Source organism: Haliotis rubra, unplaced genomic scaffold (genome assembly GCF_003918875.1).
Source record: "Haliotis rubra isolate DU_JTF1 unplaced genomic scaffold, ASM391887v1 Scf850, whole genome shotgun sequence".
Lineage (NCBI taxonomy): Eukaryota > Metazoa > Mollusca > Gastropoda > Lepetellida > Haliotidae > Haliotis > Haliotis rubra.
The window spans coordinates 272,675-293,787 of record NW_025767580.1 but is presented as its reverse complement, the minus strand read 5'-3'; the positions used below and the strand labels follow the sequence as shown (position 1 = coordinate 293,787).

The 21,113-nt window shown below is 40.0% G+C and overlaps 1 protein-coding gene across 1 annotated transcript; it reads right to left on the bottom strand.

Annotated features, from left to right (window-relative positions):
• Positions 1 to 6,450: 6,450 nt before the first annotated feature.
• Positions 6,451 to 19,895, bottom strand: LOC124262728. Its single transcript, XM_046697273.1, has 5 exons — positions 19,540 to 19,895; positions 17,521 to 17,692; positions 11,696 to 11,836; positions 11,259 to 11,299; positions 6,451 to 7,247 (listed from the first exon to the last, which is right to left on the bottom strand). The coding sequence occupies exons 1-5, from the start codon at positions 19,627 to 19,629 to the stop codon at positions 7,005 to 7,007; spliced, it is 687 nt and encodes a 228-aa protein (XP_046553229.1). The 5' UTR covers positions 19,630 to 19,895; the 3' UTR covers positions 6,451 to 7,004.
• Positions 19,896 to 21,113: the final 1,218 nt, after the last annotated feature.

Here is a 21,113-nt window from a genome sequence, read left to right as displayed (position 1 = left end):
TGTGTGTAAATACGTACCTTTCTACCGTCATCACAACTAGTGTGTGTAAATACGTACCTTTCTAATGTCATCACAAGTACTGTGTGTAAATACATACCTTCCTACTGTCATCACAACTAGTGTATGTAAATACGTACCTTCCTAACGTCATCACAACTAGTGTGTGTAAATACGTACCTTCCTACCGTCATCACAACTAGTGTGTGTAAATACGTACCTTTCTACCGTCATCACAACTAGTGTGTGTTATTACGTAATTTCCTACCGTCATCACAACTAGTGTGTGTAAATACGTACCTTCCTACCGACATCACAACTAGTGTGTGTAAATACGTACCTTCCTAACGACATCACAAGTACTGTGTGTAAATACGTACCTTTCCACCGTCATCACAACCAGTGTGTGGAAATACGTACCTTTCTACCGTCATCACAACTAGTGTGTGTAAATACGTACATTCCTAACGACATCACAACTAGTGTGTGTAAATACGTACCTTTCTAAAGTCATCACAACTAGTGTGTGTAAATACGTACCTTTCTACCGACATCACAACTAGTGTGTGTAAATACGTACCTTTCTACCGACATCACAACTAGTGTGTGTAAATACGTGCCTTTCTACCGTCATCACAACTAGTGTGTGTAAATACGTACCTTTCTACCGACATCACAACTAGTGTTGTGTAAAGTACGTACCTTTCTACCGACATCACAACTAGTGTGTGTAAATACGTTCCTTTCTACCGTCATCACAACTAGTGTGTGTAAATACGTACCTTTCTACCATCATCACAACTAGTGTGTGTAAATACGTACCTTTCTACCGTCATCACAACTAGTGTGTGTAAATACGTACCTTCCTAACGTCATCACAACTTGTGTGTGTAACTACGTACCTTTCTAATGTCACCACAACTAGTGTGTATAAATACATACCTTTCTAACGTCATCACAACTAGTGTGTGTAAATACATGCCTTTCTACCGACATCACAACTAGTGTGTGTAACTACGTACCTCCCTACCGTCATCACAACTAGTGTGTGTAAATACGTACCTTTCTACCGTCATCACAACTAGTGTGTGTAAATACGTACCTTTCTACCGACATCACAACTAGTGTGTGTAAATACATACCTTTCTACCGACATTACAACTAGTGTGTGTAAATACGTACCTTTCTACCGTCATCACAACTAGTGTGTGTAAATACGTACCTTTCTACCGTCATCACAACTAGTGTGTGTAAATACGTACCTTTCTGCCGTCATCACAACTAGTGTGTGTAAATACGTACCTTTCTACCGTCATCACAACTAGTGTGTGTAAATACGTACCTTTCTACCGTCATCACAACTAGTGTGTGTAAATACGTACCTTTCTACCGTCATCTCAACTTGTGTGTTATTACGTAATTTCCTACCGTCATCCCAACTATTGTGTGTAAATACGTACCTTCCTTCCGACATCACAACTAGTGTGTGTAAATACGTACCTTCCTAACGACATCACAACTAGTGTGTGTAAATACGTACCTTTCTACCGTCATCACAACTAGTGTGTGTAAATACGTACCTTTCTACCGTCATCACAACTAGTGTGTGTAAATACGTACCTTTATACCGACATCACAACTAGTGTGTGTAAATACGTACCTTTCTACCGACATCACAACTAGTGTGTGTAAATACGTGCCTTTCTAACGTCACCACAACTAGTGTGTGTAAATACGTACCTTTCTACCGTCATCACAACTAGTGTGTGTAAATACGTACCTTTCTACCGTCATCACAACTAGTGTGTGTAAATACGTACCTTTCTACCGACATCACAACTAGTGTGTGTAAATACGTACCTTTCTACCGTCATCACAACTACATACGTTTTCTACCGACATCACAACTGGTGTGTGTTTAAATACATACCTTTCTACCGACATCACAACTAGTGTGTGTAAATACATACCTTTCTACCGACATCACAACTAGTGTGTGTAAATACGTACCTTTCTACCGTCATCACAACTAGTGTGTGTTAATACGTACCTTTCTACCGTCATCACAACTAGTGTGTGTAAATACGTACCTTTCTACCGACATCACAACTAGTGTGTGTAAATACGTACCTTTCTACCGTCATCACAACTAGTGTGTGTAAATACGTACCTTTCTACCGTCATCACAACTAGTGTGTGTTAATACGTACCTTTCTACCGTCATCACAACTAGTGTGTGTAAATACATACCTTCCTACCGTCATCACAACTTGTGTGTTATTACGTAATTTCCTACCGTCATCACAACTAGTGTGTGTAATTACGTACCTTTCTACCGTCATCACAACTAGTGTGTGTAAATACATACCTTCCTAACGTCATCACAACTAGTATGTAAATACATACCTTTCTACCGTCATCACAACTTGTGTGTGTAAATACGTACCTTCCTACCGTGATCACAACTAGTGTGTGTAAATACATTCCTTTCTACCGTCATGACAACTAGTGTGTGTAAATACGTACCTTCCTAACGTCATCACAACTAGTGTGTGTAAATACATACTTTTGTACCGTCACCACAACTAGTGTGTGTAACTACATACCTTCCTAACGTCACCACAACTAGTGTGTGTAAATACATACCTTTCTACCGTCATTACAACTAGTGTGTGTAAATACGTACCTTTCTACCGTCATGACAACTAGTGTGTGTAAATACATACCTTCCTAACGTCATCACAACTAGTGTGTGTAAATACATACTTTTGTACCGTCACCACAACTAGTGTGTGTAACTACATACCTTCCTAACGTCATCACAACTAGTGTGTGTAAATACATACCTTTCTACCCTCATTACAACTAGTGTGTGTAAATACATACCTTCCTAACGTCATCACAACTAGTGTGTGTAAATACATACTTTTGTACCGTCACCACAACTAGTGTGTGTAACTACATTCCTTCCTAACGTCATCACAACTAGTGTGTGTAAATACATACTTTTGTACCGTCACCACAACTAGTGTGTGTAACTACATACCTTCCTAACGTCACCACAACTAGTGTGTGTAAATACATACCTTTCTACCATCATCACAACTAGTGTGTGTAAATACGTACCTTTCTACCGTGATCACAACTAGTGTGTGTAAATACATACCTTTCTACCATCATCACAACTAGTGTGTGTAAATACGTGCCTTTCTACCGTCATCACAACTAGTGTGTGTAAATACGTACCTTTCTACCGACATCACAACTAGTGTGTGTAAATACGTACCTTTCTTCCAACATCACAACTAGTGTGTGTAAATACATTCCTTTCTACCGTCATCACAACTAGTGTGTGTAAATACATACCTTTCTACTATCATTACAACTAGTGTGTGTAAAAACGTACCTTTCTACCGTCATTACAACTAGTGTGTGTAAATACGTACCTTTCTACCGACATGACAACTAGTGTGTGTAACTACTTACCTTTCTACCGACATCACAACTAGTGTGTGTAAATACGTTCCTTTCTACCGACATCACAACTAGTGTGTGTAAATACGTACCTTTCTACCGTCATCACAGCTAGTGTGTAAATACGTACCTTTCTACCGTCATCACAACTAGTGTGTGTAAATACGTACCTTTCTACCGTCATCACAACAAGTGTGTGTAAATACGTACCTTCCTACCGTCATCACAACTTGTGTTTTATTACGTAATTTCCTACCGTCATCACAACTAGTGTGTGTAATTACGTACCTTTCTACCATCATCACAACTAGTGTGTGTAAATACCTACCTTCCTAACGTCATCACAACTATTGTGTGTAAATACATACCTTTCTACCGTCATCACAACTAGTGTGTGTAAATACGTACCTTTCTACCGTCATCACAACTAGTGTGTGTAAATACGTACCTTCCTACCGTCATCACAAGTTGTGTGTGTAAATGCGTACCTTCCTACCGTCATCACAACTAGTGTGTGTAACTACATACCTTTCTACCGTCATCCGTCATCACAAGTAAATACATGTGTACTAAATTACGTACCTTTCTACCGTCATCACAACTCGTGTGTGTAAATACGTACCTTCCTACCGTCATCACAACTTGTGTGTGTAAATACATACCTTTCTAACGTCACCACAACTAGTGTGTGTAACTACGTACCTTCCTAACGTCACCACAACTAGTGTGTGTAACTACGTACCTTTCTACCGTCATCACAACTAGTGTGTGTAAATACATACCTTTCTACCGTCATCACAACTAGTGTGTGTAAATACGTACCTTCCTAACGTCATCACAACTTGTGTGTGTAACTACGTACCTTTCTACCGTCATCACAACTAGTGTGTGTAAATACGTACCTTCCTAACGTCATCACAACTAGTGTTTGTAAATACATACCTTTCTACCGTCATCACAACTAGTGTGTGTAAATACGTACCTTTCTACCGTCATCACAAGTACTGTGTTTAAATACATACCTTTCTACCGTCATCACAACTACTGTGTGTAAATACATACCTTTCGAATGTCACCACAACTAGTGTGTGTAAATACGTACCTTTCTACCGGCAGCAGAGGTAGTTTGTGTTAAGGCACACACACAAGTTGCAACCGTCAGATTTGAACAATGCCATGTGTAAGAAGCGCTAGTATAATATTGAACATTACATGAAGAGTCGTGAGGTTTGTTGAAGGTATATGGAGTCACAGGTGTCGGTAAATGATCTGTAGTCAGAAGACAGATCAGCTTCAGAAACTGACAGTCAGAGACAGGTCGGGTTGGAGACCAAAAATCTAACGCCTCAACACACTTGGAACAGTTCCTCCATGCACGCTTGTTGTTATTGATGTTGATGCAACAGTGAAATATCGTCAATACTCTCTGAGTCATTATTAATGTTGGTCTTCTTTATCCATGGTAACACGTAAGCTGCCTGCTCCTTCGTTAGTGCAGTATCTGTGAACAGGTTTGGGAATTGTTTAATGGCTTACTCTAAAGCGATAACACAGGAGGAGATAGTCAACCTGTGTACTGTGCCTTAGTCTGTTATGTTATACCCCTTGCAATAACTGTGAGAATGCCACTATCCGATTGGAGGGCTGTCTAACAGATCTCAACGACTGGACAAGTGTCAACATGCTGAACTTGAATCAGGATAAAACAGAATCCAAGAATCGGATTAATAGAACCCAAGAGCTTGCGGTACAATTTGGCAGCAACACAATCCATGCTGTTGACTCAGGGTGTAATTTGACAGTTGCCTGAAGATGGAGACGCAGGTTCATGCTGTATTTAAATCCTGCTACTACCAGATCAGGAACCGTGGCACCATCAGGCAATATCTCACAGAGGACACCTGCAGAACCTCGGTTCACTCACGTGAGGTGAGGTGAAATTGGGTTTAACGTCGCGCTGGAGAATATTTCGCTCATATGACGACGTGCATGCGTGTATATGTGTATGTGCGGCTACTTGTACTAGCCCAGACTTAAGCTGGTTTTATAGTGCTAGCCCACTGAGATACTATGCCGCAATGAAGCATGAATACCCCACTCAGACACATTATACTGACTCCGAGCCGACCAGTCCTTGATGTACCCATTAATGCCGAGCGCCAGGCAGGGACCAACCAGTACCATATTTTAACGTCTTTTGACGCGACCGGGGATCGAACCTGCGACCTTCCGCTCTCCGCGGTCCACTCGCGTGTCACATCAAGTTACTGGACTATGGTAACTCTCTGCTGTGTGGACTACCACTCTCTCTCGCATGCCGCCAACAGAGAGTGCAGAACAGTGCAGTGCGACTCATTACTCGCACAAGGAAACGCAATCTTGCATTGGTTGCCATTTCGTCTCTCCGGTTGATTAATCAGAAATTAGGCTCTATGTCAAGCCCAAACAACCAATATATCATGCCAGCAAAGTGTAATGTTTTACCAGTCACGAGGAGTGATCCATTATCGATCAAGTCAACTACAATCCCAGTCGTCTCTCCTGGTTGTTTGCATCACTGATGGTTATGTTAGTTTTTTGTTCTGTCACTCTTATTTTCGAATAGAACCTGCTATGGTTTGAATGTATATTTTACAGAAAGAGTCCAGGAAGTGTAGTGACAAGGCTAATACAATATTGTTGGTTGCTATTTTCCACGGATGCACGCAATTTTAGGTATTACATTTTAAAGTTGTGATCTATAGCAAAATGTGTGTAGTATATCACCAATCGTATGTTTTATCTGAGGGAATATTAATCTTCTAACAGTCGTAAATTTTTAGTATTTATCTATCGGCATCAACTTGCCAAGTTCATTTGTTTGAAGGTTTCCAATGTTCCTGGTTCCTTGACTTTTTGTGATTGGTGGAATCGTTCCACGTGGGACTTTGCTGGACAAAATATTCTGGGCATCCGCTGGTTTTATAAATACTACAACGTTATTTGACGTACATTATACTGTATTTTCTTACAACATGTTACAAAATGTGATATAAAAGTGTAAAATACATGATGATATGAAGAGTTGTAAATAATGTACAGATCTCATAACAAATACAAAACATGCGGAAACATACTATATTGGCTCTTGTCGCCTAACAAAAAGTTGTTCTTGAAACAGACGGAGTAACTAATTCACGTGTATCACGTATATACAATAACTTCGCTCCATCGTTGCCATGGTGGTCTCATGCTCCTATCAAGTTTCTATAAATTACGTGAGGTGTCCGGGATCACGGGGATATGCTGTGTGCCTCTGTGGACGGTAGGCGAAAACACAGCTCCAATACGCCACGACGTGGAAACATATGCACTAACTAAATGTTGCAAGACAATAAATACAGTGGCTGAAGTTTCGTGACATTGATATTGCGTTGTGAAAGTGAATAAGTAAATGACAAATGAACATTACGAACACCTTCTCCACCCTCCGTCCTCATGTGCATCACCGGCTCACTGGTCTGTGTATGGAAGTCACACGCTACACTGCATACCTAAAACGGTTTCTTTGCAAGAATAGCATCATAGTAATTGCACCCTTCTATTGATTTGATCTGGGTGTTTGAAAACCCGTGCTTCTTGAGCAACGTGCTGTATTCTGACGGAGTTCTCTCCCTTCCCTTTGAGATCATTGCCATGACAAGATCCATGCTGATACATGGCCATGGTCCATCTTTATCTTCGTTGAGAATCTTCTCCAGCAGAAGTAAGCTTCCCCCTGTAAAAGGCACATTACGCTAAAGAATTTATCTCATCATTTTGTGGATATAAAAGCTATAATTTCTCCACCCAGAACAAAGTTAGTATATAGAGACAAATGGCACTATAGAAGTGTGACACATACATTAAAGGCAGTATACAGGTGCAAATAGAAAGGGGCAGTATACAGGGGCAGTATACAGGGGCAGCAACAACAGGCAGTATACAGGGGCAGTATACAAGGGCAGCAACAACAGGGACAGTGTACAGGGGCAGTATACAGGGGCAGTATACAAGGGCACTAACAACAGGGTCAGTATACAGGGGTAGCAACAACAGGGGCAATATACAGGGTCAGTATACCGGGGCAGCAACAACAGGAACAGTATACAGGGTCAGTATACAGAGGCAGCAACAACGGTGGCAGTATACAGGGGCAGTATACAGAGGCAGCAACAACGGTGGCAGTATACAGGGGCAGTATACAGGGGGCAGTATACAGCAGACATACAGGGCAGTATACGAGGCAGCAGGGGCAGTATACAGGAGGGGCAGGGGCAGACATCTGGGTGTGCAGGGGCAGGGGCAGTATACAGGGGGCAGCATACAGGCAGTATACAGGGGCAGTATACAGGCAGCAGGGGCAGTGCATTACAGGGCAGTATACAGGGCAGCATACTAGGCAGTATACAGTATCTCAGGGGCAGGGGCAGTAGGGCAGTATACAGGGGCAGTATACAGGGCAGTATACAGGGCAGTATACAGGGGCAGTATACAGGGCAGTATACAGGGGCAGTATACAGGGGCAGTATACAGGGGCAGTATACAGGGGCAGTATACAGGGGCAGTATACAGGGGCAGTATACAGGGGCAGTATACAGGGGCAGTATAGTATACAGGTGAAGCACAGGGTATACAACACACAGGTACAGCAGTATACAGGGGCATTATACAGGGGCAGTGCATACAATACAGGACACACAGGGGCAGTCCCAGGCAGTAAGTATTCAGAGGGAGACACAGGGCGCACAGGTAGTATGCACAGGAATACAGGGCAGCATACAGGGGCAATATACAGGGGCAGTATGCAGAAGGGCAGTATATATCTAGGGGCAGCAACAACAGGGGGCAATATACATATACAGGGCAGTTTAGGGACAATACAGGGTAGTATAGACAACAACAGGGCAGCATCTGAGGCAGTACACAGGGGCAGTGATATACAGGACGCTTAACAACAGGGGCAATACAGGGAGACATATACTCAGGGCAGTGAGAGACAGTATCAGGGCAGCAGCAAGTATCTGGACAACACAGTATACACAGTGATATGGGGTGAGTGTCACAGGGCACACAGGGCAGCACAGGCACACAGCAGGGCAGTATGCAGGAACCCCATACAGAGACAGCACACAGGCATGCACAGAGGGCACACAGTACAGGCAGTATACAGGGCAGTATACAGGGCAGCAGGGGCACAAACACAGGGCAGTATACAGGCAGCATACACAGGGACAGGCATACACAGGCAGCATAGGGGCAGAAGGGGCAGTATAAGTATACACAGAACAATACAGGGCAGCATACAGGGACACACAGGCAATCTATAGACACAGACACACAGACACAGCACACACAGGCACACAGCATACAGGATACAGGGGCAGCAACAACAGGAGCAGTACACAGGGCAGTACAGGGACACACAGCAACACAGTATACAGGGGGCAACATATACACAGCAGTACAGGGACAGCATACAGACACAGGACATACAGGACAGGTGCACAGGGGCAGACACAGGGGCAGTATACACAGACACAAGGGCATACAGGCAGGCACACAGGGCAGCACAGGTGCAGTGACAGGTGCAGATACATGGCACAGTTTACAGGGACAGCATACGGGGAGAAGAACGGGGTGGTATGCAGTGGCAGCACAGGGCGCAGTATACAGGGCGGTATACAGGGGCAGTATACAGGGCACATTTACAGGGGCACACAGGCAGTTTTACAGGGGCAAAGGCAGACACAGTATACAGGGCACAGCATACAAGACAGTATGCAGGGCAAGGTATATGTAGGGGGCACTCTGGTGATACCTCAATCAGGGATACTATACCGGCACACCTACATCAGTAAAAGAGGCGATTTCTTTGGGCACCCACAACACCACGTATGTAGGCAAAGACCTTCAATACTGGTAGTATGCTCACTGCGGAACACTTTGAAAGAAGGATGTCCGTCTTTCAATGTCCCAGCCATGAATTATGTGAGATATGGATGTACAGATCTGCAGGAGGAAGACTGAAATTTGAAGAACCCACCAGGAAAGAAATGTCGTTTTGATATGTCTGCTCAGTTCATCTGACACATACGAATGATTGATTGTACTGATCGAAGTCCTTAGCCTCACATAGAAAGAAGGGCGTACACGATATTTTACCGTTACAGCGGTATATCCAAAACTGGGTGATGCATATCGATGGAAATTGCCTGGCTTGACAAATCAGAAAACGCCCGGACATGTGACCTCTTATGAAACGGAGGAAACGGAGGAAAATAGTGGAGGAAGATAACGTGGAGAATAACGCTAGGAAAAGCCCTCCTTAAGCACCGTCAATGAATGGGCAGTGGCTTTAAGTGGAAAACGGAGGGATGACACCCCGAAAGAAGATAGGTGGCACAAGAATTTGCCAAGGAAATATACTAAATGGCGAATAACTGGAGTGTTTCTATTTCAGAGAGAGAGTATATTCCAGGACAGAAACTGGATCCTTAAATAACTTAGACATGGATGGAAAGCTCGGCATCCACTTCCACTGGACATTTTTAATCCTGACGCTCCTGTAACACATTCAAATTATTCTTGTGATTGGCTGCAAAAAAGATTCCCTGTTGATAGTCATGTTTGATTTGAGCACCTTGTTACTGCTTAGAACATAAGAGGTTGTTAATGATTAAAACAGAGCACGCTGTTACTGATTATAATATAGGAGGTTGCTAGGGATTAGAACAGAGCACGTTGTAACTGAGTAGAACATAGGTGCTGAGTAGAGTAGAACATAGGTTGCCAGTGATTAGAACAGAGCACATTGTTACTGAGTAGAACATAGGTTGCTAGTGATTAGAACAGAGCACATTGTTACTGAGTAGAACATAGTTGCTAGTGATTAGAACAGAGCACGTTGATACTGAGTAGAACAGAGCTTTTGCTACTGATTATAATATAGGATGTTGCTAGTGACTAGAACAGAGCACGTTGTTACTGAGTAGAACATAGATTGCTAGTGATTAGAACAGAGCACATTGTTAGTGATTAGAACATAGGTTGCTAGTTATTAGAACAGAGTACGTTGTTAGTGATGAGAACATAAAATGCTAGTGATTAGAACAGAGCACATTGTTGCTGAGTAGAACATAGGTTGCTAGTGATTAGAACAGAGCACATTGTTACTGAGTAGAACATAGGTTGCTAGTGATTAGAACAGAGCACATTGTTACTGAGTAGAACATAGGTTGCTAGTGATTAGAACGGAGCACGTTGATACTGAGTAGAACAGAGCTTTTGCTACTGATTGTAATATAGGATGTTGCTAGTGACTAGAACAGAGCACGTTGCTACTGAGTAGAACATAGATTGCTAGTGATTAGAACAGAGCACATTGTTAGTGATTAGAACATGGTTGCTAGTTAAACATAGGTTACTAGTGATGAGATTAGAACTAGAGCAGAGCACATTGCTGCTGAATAGAACATAGGTTGCAAGTGATTAGAACGGAGCACTTTGTTAATGATCCTACCGCCATAGGTCTGCTTAGCAGTCTTATTTCCACTCAGGTAGAACATAGGTTCCTAGTGATTAGCACGGAGCATGTGGCAGGAGTAGAACAGAGCCATGCCCTCCATCGCCGCTAGGATGAACATCATCTGTTTGTCGATGTTGAACTGAGCATGGTGCTCAGTGGGTTACTGGTAACTAACGGAGCACTTTGGCATTGATCCGCCCTTGCTCAGTTTATTATTCTGTTCCCAATGGCATCAAGAGGCCGCCATGCCCTCCATCGCCGACATGAACATCTCGGAGGTCCCTGATTTAATATACAATCATGCTGTAGCCAGAAACCTCTGTTTTTGTATGTTTTAACTCTCACACTGTTTTTGTATGTTTTAACTCTCACACTGTTTTTGTATGTTTTAACTCTCACACTGTTTTTGTATGTTTTAACTCTCACACTGTTTTTGTATGTTTTAACTCTCACACTGTTTTTGTATGTTTTAACTCTCACACTGTTTTTGTATGTTTTAACTCTCACACTGTTTTTGTATGTTTTAACTCTCACACTGTTTTTGTATATTTAACTCTCATGCTTCCGAATGATTGACAACACAGTGTTCCATTACGTCACGTTTACAAGTGTTTAGTTGCATCTATGTATTACACAAAAGGAGGAAACACCTTTTACTCTGATTACAAAATAATGTACCTCTTTTGAGGACAGCAGCCAGATTATCTAGTGCCGGGAGGACCATAGCGGCTTCGCTCATGCAACAGGCGATCATGCTTGGCCGCTTGGAGCGAAGCAGGTATCTGGTTGTCGCCGTGGAGTTCTTGTACCCAACAACACCTACACAAACGATGCTTGGCTTATAAACAGAATAGTTGCTGCTTCTGGTTACGGTTAAAGTAATACAACAGGTTGAGGTTATGCGTTAGACTATGTTTATTGAAATGAGTTATACAGAAGGCCATGTTCATAAAATATAGTTAAAAATCAGGTTTTGTAAAAGAAATCAGTCAGACATTAGGTTAAGGTCAAAGAAATCAGTCAGAAATTAGGTTAAGGTCAAAGAAATCAGTCAGAAATTAGGTTAAGGTCAAAGAAATCAGTCAGAAATTAGGTTACGGTCAAAGAAATCAGTCAGACATTAGGTTAAGGTCAAAGAAATCAGTCAGACATTAGGTTAAGGTCAAAGAAATCAGTCAGACATTAGGTTGTGGTTAAAGACACCAGCCATACATTACATTGTAGTTCAGGGAATCAGTCAAACGTTAGGTAACTCAGGTATACATCAGGTATAAATCAGGTTATGTGAAAGAAATAATTCATATATTAGGTTATGGTCACAGAAATCAGTCTTACATTAGGTTGTACCGAAATCAGGCAAACATTAGGTTGTGTTAAAGAAATCAGTCATACATCAGGTTGTGATTACCGAAATCAATCATACATTAGGATGTGAATACTGAAATCAATCATACATCAGGTTGTGATTACTGAAATCAGACATACATTAGGTTCTGATTACAGAAATCAGTCATACATTAGGTTGTGATTAACGAAATCAGTCATACATCAGGTTGTGATTACTGAAATCAATCATACATCAGGTTGTGATTACTGAAATCAGACATACATTAGGTTGTGATTAACGAAATCAGTCATACATTAGGTTGTGATTACCGAAATAAGTCATACATTAGGTTGTGATTAACCGAAATTAGTCATACATTAGGTTGTGATTACTGAAATCAGTCATACATTAGGTTGTGATTACTGAAATCAGTCATACATTAGGATGTGATTACTGAAATCAGTCATACATTAGGATGTGATTACTGAAATTAGTCATACATTAGGTTGTGATTACCGAAATCAATCATACATTAGGATGTGATTACTGAAATCAATCAAACATTTGGTTCTGATTACCAAATCAATCATACATTAGGTTGTGATTACCGAAATTAGTCATACATTAGGTTGTGATTACCGAAATCAATCATACATTAGGTTGTGATTACTGAAATCAGTCATACATTAGGTTCTGATTACCGAAATCAGTCATACATTAGGTTGTGATTAACGAAATCAGTCATACATCAGGTTGTGATTACTGAAATCAATCATACATCAGGTTGTGATTACTGAAATCAGACATACATTAGGTTGTGATTAACGAAATCAGTCATACATTTGGTTGTGATTACCGAAATAAGTCATACATTAGGTTGTGATTACCGAAATTAGTCATACATTAGGTTGTGATTACCGAAATCAGTCATACATTAGGTTGTGATTACTGAAATCAGTCATACATTAGGATGTGATTACTGAAATTAGTCATACATTAGGTTGTGATTACCGAAATCAATCATACATTAGGATGTGATTACTCAAATCAATCAAACATTTGGTTCTGATTACCAAATCAATCATACATTAGGTTGTGATTACCGAAATTAGTCATACATTAGGTTGTGATTACCGAAATCAATCATACATTAGGTTGTGATTACTGAAATCAGTCATACATTAGGTTCTGATTACCGAAATCAGTCATACATTAGGTTGTGATTACCGAAATCAATCATACGTTAGGTTGTGATTACAGAAATCAGTCATTCATTAGGTTGTGATTACCGAAATCAATCAAACGAAATCAAAAACAATCATACATTAGGTTGTGGTTAAAGAAATCAGTCACACATTAGGTTCCGATTACCGAAATCAGTCATACATTAGGTTGCGATTACTAAAATCAGTCACATTAGGTTCTGATTACCGAATCAGTCATACATTAGGTTGTGATTACCGAAATCAATCATAGATTAGGTTGTGATTACTGAAACCAGTCATACATTAGGTTGTGATTACCGAAATCAATCATACATTAGGTTGTGATTACAGAAATCAGTCATACATTAGGTTGTGATTACCGAAATCAATCAAACAATAGGTTGTGATTACCAAAAACAGTCATACATTAGGTTGTGATTACCGAAATCAGTCATACATTAGGTTGTGGTTACCGAAATCAGTCATACATGAGGTTGTAATTACTGATATCAGTCATACATTAGGTTGTGATTACCGAAATCAGTCATACATTAGGTTGTGATTACTGAAATCAGTCATACATTAGGTTGTGATTACCGAAATCAGTCATACATTAGGTTCTGATTACTGAAACCAGTCATACATTAGGTTGTGATTACCGAAATCAGTCATACATTAGGTTCTGATTACTGAAACCAGTCATACATTAGGTTGTGATTACCGAAATCAGTCATACATTAGGTTCTGATTACTGAAATCAATCATACATTAGGTTGTGATTACCGAAATCAGTCATACATTAGGTTGTGATTACCGAAATCAGTCATATATTAGGTTGTGATTACTGAAATCAGTCATACATTAGGTTCTGATTACCGAAATCAATCATACATTAGGTTCTGATTACTGAAATCAGTCATACATTAGGTTGTGATTACCGAAATCAGTCATATATTAGGTTGTGATTACCGAAATCAATCATACATTAGGTTGTGATTACCGAAATCAATCATACATTAGACTTGTGATTACCGAAATCAATCATACATTAGGTTGTGATTACTGAAATCAATCATACATTAGACTGTGATTACTGAAATCAGTCATACATAAGGTTGTTATTATCGAAATCAGTCATACATTAGGTTGTGATTACCGAAATCAGTCATACATTAGGTTGTGATTACCGAAATCAGTCATACATTAGGTTGTGATTACCGAAATCAGTCATACATTAGGTTGTGATTACCGAAATCAATCATACATTAGGTTGTGATTACCGAAATCAGTCATACATTAGGTTCTGATTACTGAAATCAGTCATACATTAGGTTCTGATTACCGAAATCAATCAAACATTAGGTTCTGATTACTGAAATCAGTCATACATTAGGTTCTGATTACCGAAATCAATCAAACATTAGGTTGTGATTACCAAAAACAATCATACATTAGGTTGTGGTTGTAGAAATCAGTCACACATTAGGTTCTGATTACCGAAATCAGTCATACATTAGGTTGCGATTACTAAAATCAGTCATACATTTGGTTGTGATTTCCAAAATCAGTCATACATTAGGTTGTGATTACCGAAATCAGTCATACATTAGGTTGTGATTACCGAAATCACAAATACACTAGGTTGTGATTACCAAAATCAGTCATACATTAGGTTGTGATTACCGAAATCAGTCATACATTAGGTTGTGATTACTGAAATCAGTCATACATTAGGTTGTGATTACCGAAATCAGTCATACATTAGGTTGTGATTACTGAAATCAATCATACATTAGGTTGTGATTACCGAAATCAATCATACATTAGGTTGTGATTACTGAAATCAATCATACATTAGGTTGTGATTACTGAAATCAATCATACATTAGGTTGTGATTACTGAAATCAGTCATACATTAGGTTGTGATTACCGAAATCAGTCATACATTAGGTTGTGATTACCGAAATCAGTCATACATTAGGTTGTGATTACCGAAATCAGTCATACATTAGGTTGTGATTACCGAAATCAGTCATACATTAGGTTGTGATTACTGAAATCAGTCATACATTAGGTTGTGATTACCGAAATCAAGTCATACATTAGGTTGTGATTACTGAAATCAGTCATACATTAGGTTGTGATTACCGAAAAATCAGTCATACATTAGGATTGTGATTACTGAAATCAGTCATACATTAGGTTGTGATTACCGAAATCAGTCATACATTAGGTTGTGATTACCGAAATCAGTCATACATTAGGTTGTGATTACCGAAATCAGTCATACATTAGGTTGTGATTACTGAAATCAGTCATACATTAGGTTGTGATTACTGAAATCAGTCATACATTAGGTTGTGATTACCGAAATCAGTCATACATTAGGTTGTGATTACCGAAATCAGTCATACATTAGGTTGTGATTACTGGTCAAACATTAGGTTATTACCGAAATCAATCATACATTAGGTTGTGACATTAGGTTATGGTTACCGAAATCAGTCATACATTAGGTTGTGATTACCGAAATCAGTCATACATTAGGTTGTGATTACCGAAATCAGTCATACATTAGGTTGTGATTACCGAAATCAGTCATACATTAGGTTGTGATTACTGAAAATCAGTCATACATTAGGTTGTGATTACTGAAATCAGTCATACATTAGGTTGATTATTGAAATCAGTCATACATTAGGTACATTAGGTTGACTGAAATCAGTCATACATTAGGTTGTGATTACCGAAATCAGTCATACATTAGGTTGTGATTACTGAAATCAGTCATACATTAGGTTGTGATTACTGAAATCAGTCATACATTAGGTTGTGATTACTGAAATCAGTCATACATTAGGTTGTGATTACTGAAATCAGTCATACATTAGGTTGTGATTACTGAAATCAGTCATACATTAGGTTGTGATTACTGAAATCAGTCATACATTAGGTTGTGATTGATGAAATCAGTCATACATTAGGTTGTGGTTGATGAAATCAGTCATACATTAGGTTGTGATTACTGAAATCAGTCATACATTAGGTTGAGGTTACCGAAATCAGTTATACATTAGGTTGAGGTTGATGAAATCAGTTATACATTAGGTTGAGGTTACCGAAATCAGTCATACATTAGGTTGAGATTGATGAAATCAATCATACATTAGGTTGAGGTTGATGAAATCAGTCATACATTAGGTTGGTAATACATCATACATAGGGAGGTTGAATGAAATCAGTCATATATTAGGTTGTGATTACCGAAATCAGTCATACATTAGGTTGTGATAACTTGAAAATCAGTTATACATTAGGTTGTGATTACTGAAATCAATCATACATTAGTTGAGGTTGATGAAATTACCATTATGAAAAATCAGTCATACATTAGGTTGAGATTACCGAAATCAGTCATACATTAGGTTGAGATTACCGAAATCAATCATACATTAGGTTATGGTTTGATGAAATCAGTTCATAGGTTGAGGTTGATAAATCAAAAACATCGGTCATACATTATGTTATATTCAAAGAAATCAGCCATACATTAGGTTGTGCATGATTACCGAAATCAATCATACATTAGTCTGTGGTTAAGAAAATCAGCCAGACATTAGGTTATGGTTAAGGAATTCAGGTATACATTAGGTTATGGTTAAGTAACTCAGGTATACATCAGGTATAAATCAGGTTATGGTCAAGAAATCAGTCATACATTAGGTTGAGGTTGATGAAATCAGTTATACATTAGGTTGAGGTTGATGAAATCGGTTATACATTAGGTTGAGGTTGATGAAATCAGTTATACATTAGGTTCAGGTTGAAGAAATGAGTCTTACACCGAGTAAATCACATGAATACACAAGTGTTGCATCAGTTTGTGCTGAACAGATTCATCGTTACATCATATGAGATCAACACTGGGAATGTTACAACAGATACGTGACTGTTCACATCAAAAGCGTACCGTCGGTAGATGTAGTCTTCTCCAACAGCTTCAGACACACTAATGTGTTGAGGAGTCTCTCCGTGACGTCATGGTTATAGTGACACTTTCTGGCGAGATCTGCGCTGGAGACAGGGCCTCTGAATGTCTCGATTTCCTCAAACAGACCAGCTTCCAGCGTCTGACATAAAACCTGAAATTAAATACGTGATATACCACCACGAGAAGCCGTTGTCACTCGCTGCATCAAGATGGGCGGCTGTGTGAAGGCGACTGCTGGAACTTCGCGCTTTGCTCTATGTCTGTTACAAGATGGTTTCTGGCAATGTAGACTGAGAGAGACACTGTGCCACATGACTACAGTTGTCAAGTACTGCCACCTGATTCTAAGTATCGAACATAGCCTTTTGTGATATTTAATCCTTTAATATCTTTTTGTTGAAATATGTGGCTTCAACAAGTTGAACTTTAAAACTGATGTTTAGATATATCATGAGGGCTGTAGAGGACGTTCCTTTCTGGGTCCAGACCATCTGCCACGGATCACACGGGAATCCCATTACTATGGAAAGCATGGTGATTGGCTGGACCGGCTACTTCTGTCATGTTGTGTCCTGGAATTGTCTATAACTGTTTGAATACATTCAAAACAATGCACATTGGGTTATATTTTAGATGGCCATATGCACATGCAAAAATGATCTCTGAGCTCATAGAGCGCAATCTTCTCGTTTAATCTTCCAGAACACATTATAAATGTCTAACTATACAGGCAACGAACCGTGAAAATTGACTCTACAAGCAATCGCCCGCGGAATATTGTCAAGTGCACTTGTCATTCATTTGTTTACTTTGACAAACTATGTTTAAGCACATCAAGCAGGAAATATCGTTACAAACATTCCCTCTTTGTTTCACCGCATCAGTGAAGAAATGTATCGTATTTGTGCCGTCAGACAAGCTTCTCCCAGAGACCACTGAGTCACGATACATACTAAACATTGATCCCAGGGACCCCGAGCACTGAGCCAAGAGATACTAACCATTGAGAGAGACACTGACCATTGAGAGAGACTCTGATCACTGAACCAAGAGACTCTGACCACTGAACCAAGAGACACAGACTACATAACCAAGTGTCACTGAACGTTGATCAAAGATACACTGACCACTGAGCCAAGAGACACTGAACATTGATCAAAGAGACACTGACCACTGAGCCAAGAGACACTGAGCACTAATCAAAGAGACACTGACCAGTGAGCCAAGATACACTGATCACTGAGCCAAGAGACACTAACCAATGAGAGAGAAACTCTGACCACTGAACCAAGAGACACTGGCTACATAACCAAGTGTCACTGAACATTGATCAAAGAGACACTGACCACTGAGCCAAGAGACACTGAACATTGATCAAAGAGACACTGACCACTGAGCCAAGAGACACTGAACATTGATCAAAGAGACACTGACCAGTGAGCCACGAGACAATGACCACTCAGCCAAGAGACACTGAACATTGATCAAAGAGACACGGACCAGTGAGCCAAGAGACCCTGACCACTGAGCCAAGAGACACTGAACATTGATCAAAGAGACACTGACCAGTGAGCCAAGAGACACTGACCACTGAGCCAAGAAACACTGACCACTGAGCCAAGAGACACTGAACATTGATCAAAGAGACACGGACCAGTGAGCCAAGAGACCCTGACCACTGAACCAAGAGACACTGAACATTGATCAAAGAGACACTGACCACTGAGCCAAAAGACACTCAACACTGAGACGAGAGACATGAATGACAATCTTTTCCAAACGTGCTGCTTATTTCAGTAACATGATTCAATATGCATGTAGAAATCATATTACGATCAGATTTAGTAATTCAACAAATGCGGCGTTAATCGAAATAACCATTAGTCATCTGAAATAATGTCAGTGAAAAGTTCATGACAAAATACAGATTATTTATTGCTAACCAGGTGAATATGTGTTTGAACATATTCAACGGCAACATATGTGGGCATGGCCTACCTTGTGTCGTCTAGACCCTGAAATGATATCTTGAATGATGTCGGATGCTGGGTCGGATCCCAAGTAATTGTCAATGTCCAGATCCCCCATATTAATGCTTACACGATATCCACTTGCTTCCTCGGAATTACACCGGCCGGCTTCTCGCAACAGCTGATCAACAGCTGATCGAACGCACTTTATAAGCCGGGCTGAGCGTCACAGTCGTAACCCTACCCGATAACCTTGTTCCCAGCCAATCGCAGTTAACCTTGGCCGTAGCCATTGGCTGCTGCTTCCGAGGTATACACCGAACCCGTTCTGCTTATTGTTGTGGAATAGGTGATTCAATCATATCAAACAGTTGACTGACATGATTTTTTTTATCCTACATTGCTACAGTGAGCAATTAAGTGCGACGTGCCGACTGAAAGGACAGAAGTCTGCTGAGATAGTGCATTTCCACTTCTGACAAGATGTAGAAATCGTCTAGATATATCACTTTATACTAGCCTGTAATATACGTTTGATATGGATGACAGAATGACTATTAGACAAACGATACACAACAGCTTGATATATATGAAATCTACAATTAGGAGGGTAAACATACATTAGTCATATTTTGCAGAATAAACTTGAACTGAACCGTTTGTTTTCAACAAATCAAAACTAATCAATTTACGAAGATCTTATTCACAGCCTGTATCAATCAATAACCGGCTCCTGTAAACCGGCAGAGCTTTATTCGGCGTATGTGTACATCTTTTATATAATAAATAAGATCAAATATGCATGCATAAGATCAAAAAGATATATAGGTGCACCCGTAATCGGTTCATTTTTACAGGTACAACATATATACAGGTATGAAATTGATCACATCATATATATATATACAGGTATAACATTAGTCGGTTCGTATATACAGGTACAACGTTAACTGTATCGCACTACTTGTGATGTATATGTATGAATTGTATTGGTCAGCTCCTATGCTCATGTAAACCATTGGTAATCTGGTATATGCAGGTGCAACCTCAATCACCTATATCACTAATCAACCTTTATAGCCCTACATACATGTTGTTATTAAGCTCGGATAAAACATTTATAGTTCTGCATTGATTCAATTCTTATACCACATATGTCATATCCTATCTGAATACAGATGTTCATAATTATACTCTTAGAACGGCATATGTATGCATAGATACATCCTTAGATCTATACAGACATGAAACATAACTTTTCTGACCATGCAGATATGCTAAATATAGTATCTGACAATACATAGATGCAATGATGAACTCTTATAACAAATCAACTTTCAGACCCAGCGATATAGCGCGTCTAAGAAGGTCAGGTGCTGATCTACAACCTGACAGATGAAAAGGTGCTGGACTATAGCTCGTCTAAGAAGGTCAGGTGCTGATCTACAACCTGAAGGTCAGGCACTGCTTCAAAGAAGGTCTGCTGATCAACCTGACAGATGAAAAGGTGCTGGACTATAGCTCGTCTAAGAAGGTCAGGTGCTGATCTACAACCTGACAGATGAAAAGGTGCTGGACTATAGCTCGTCTAAGAAGGTCAGG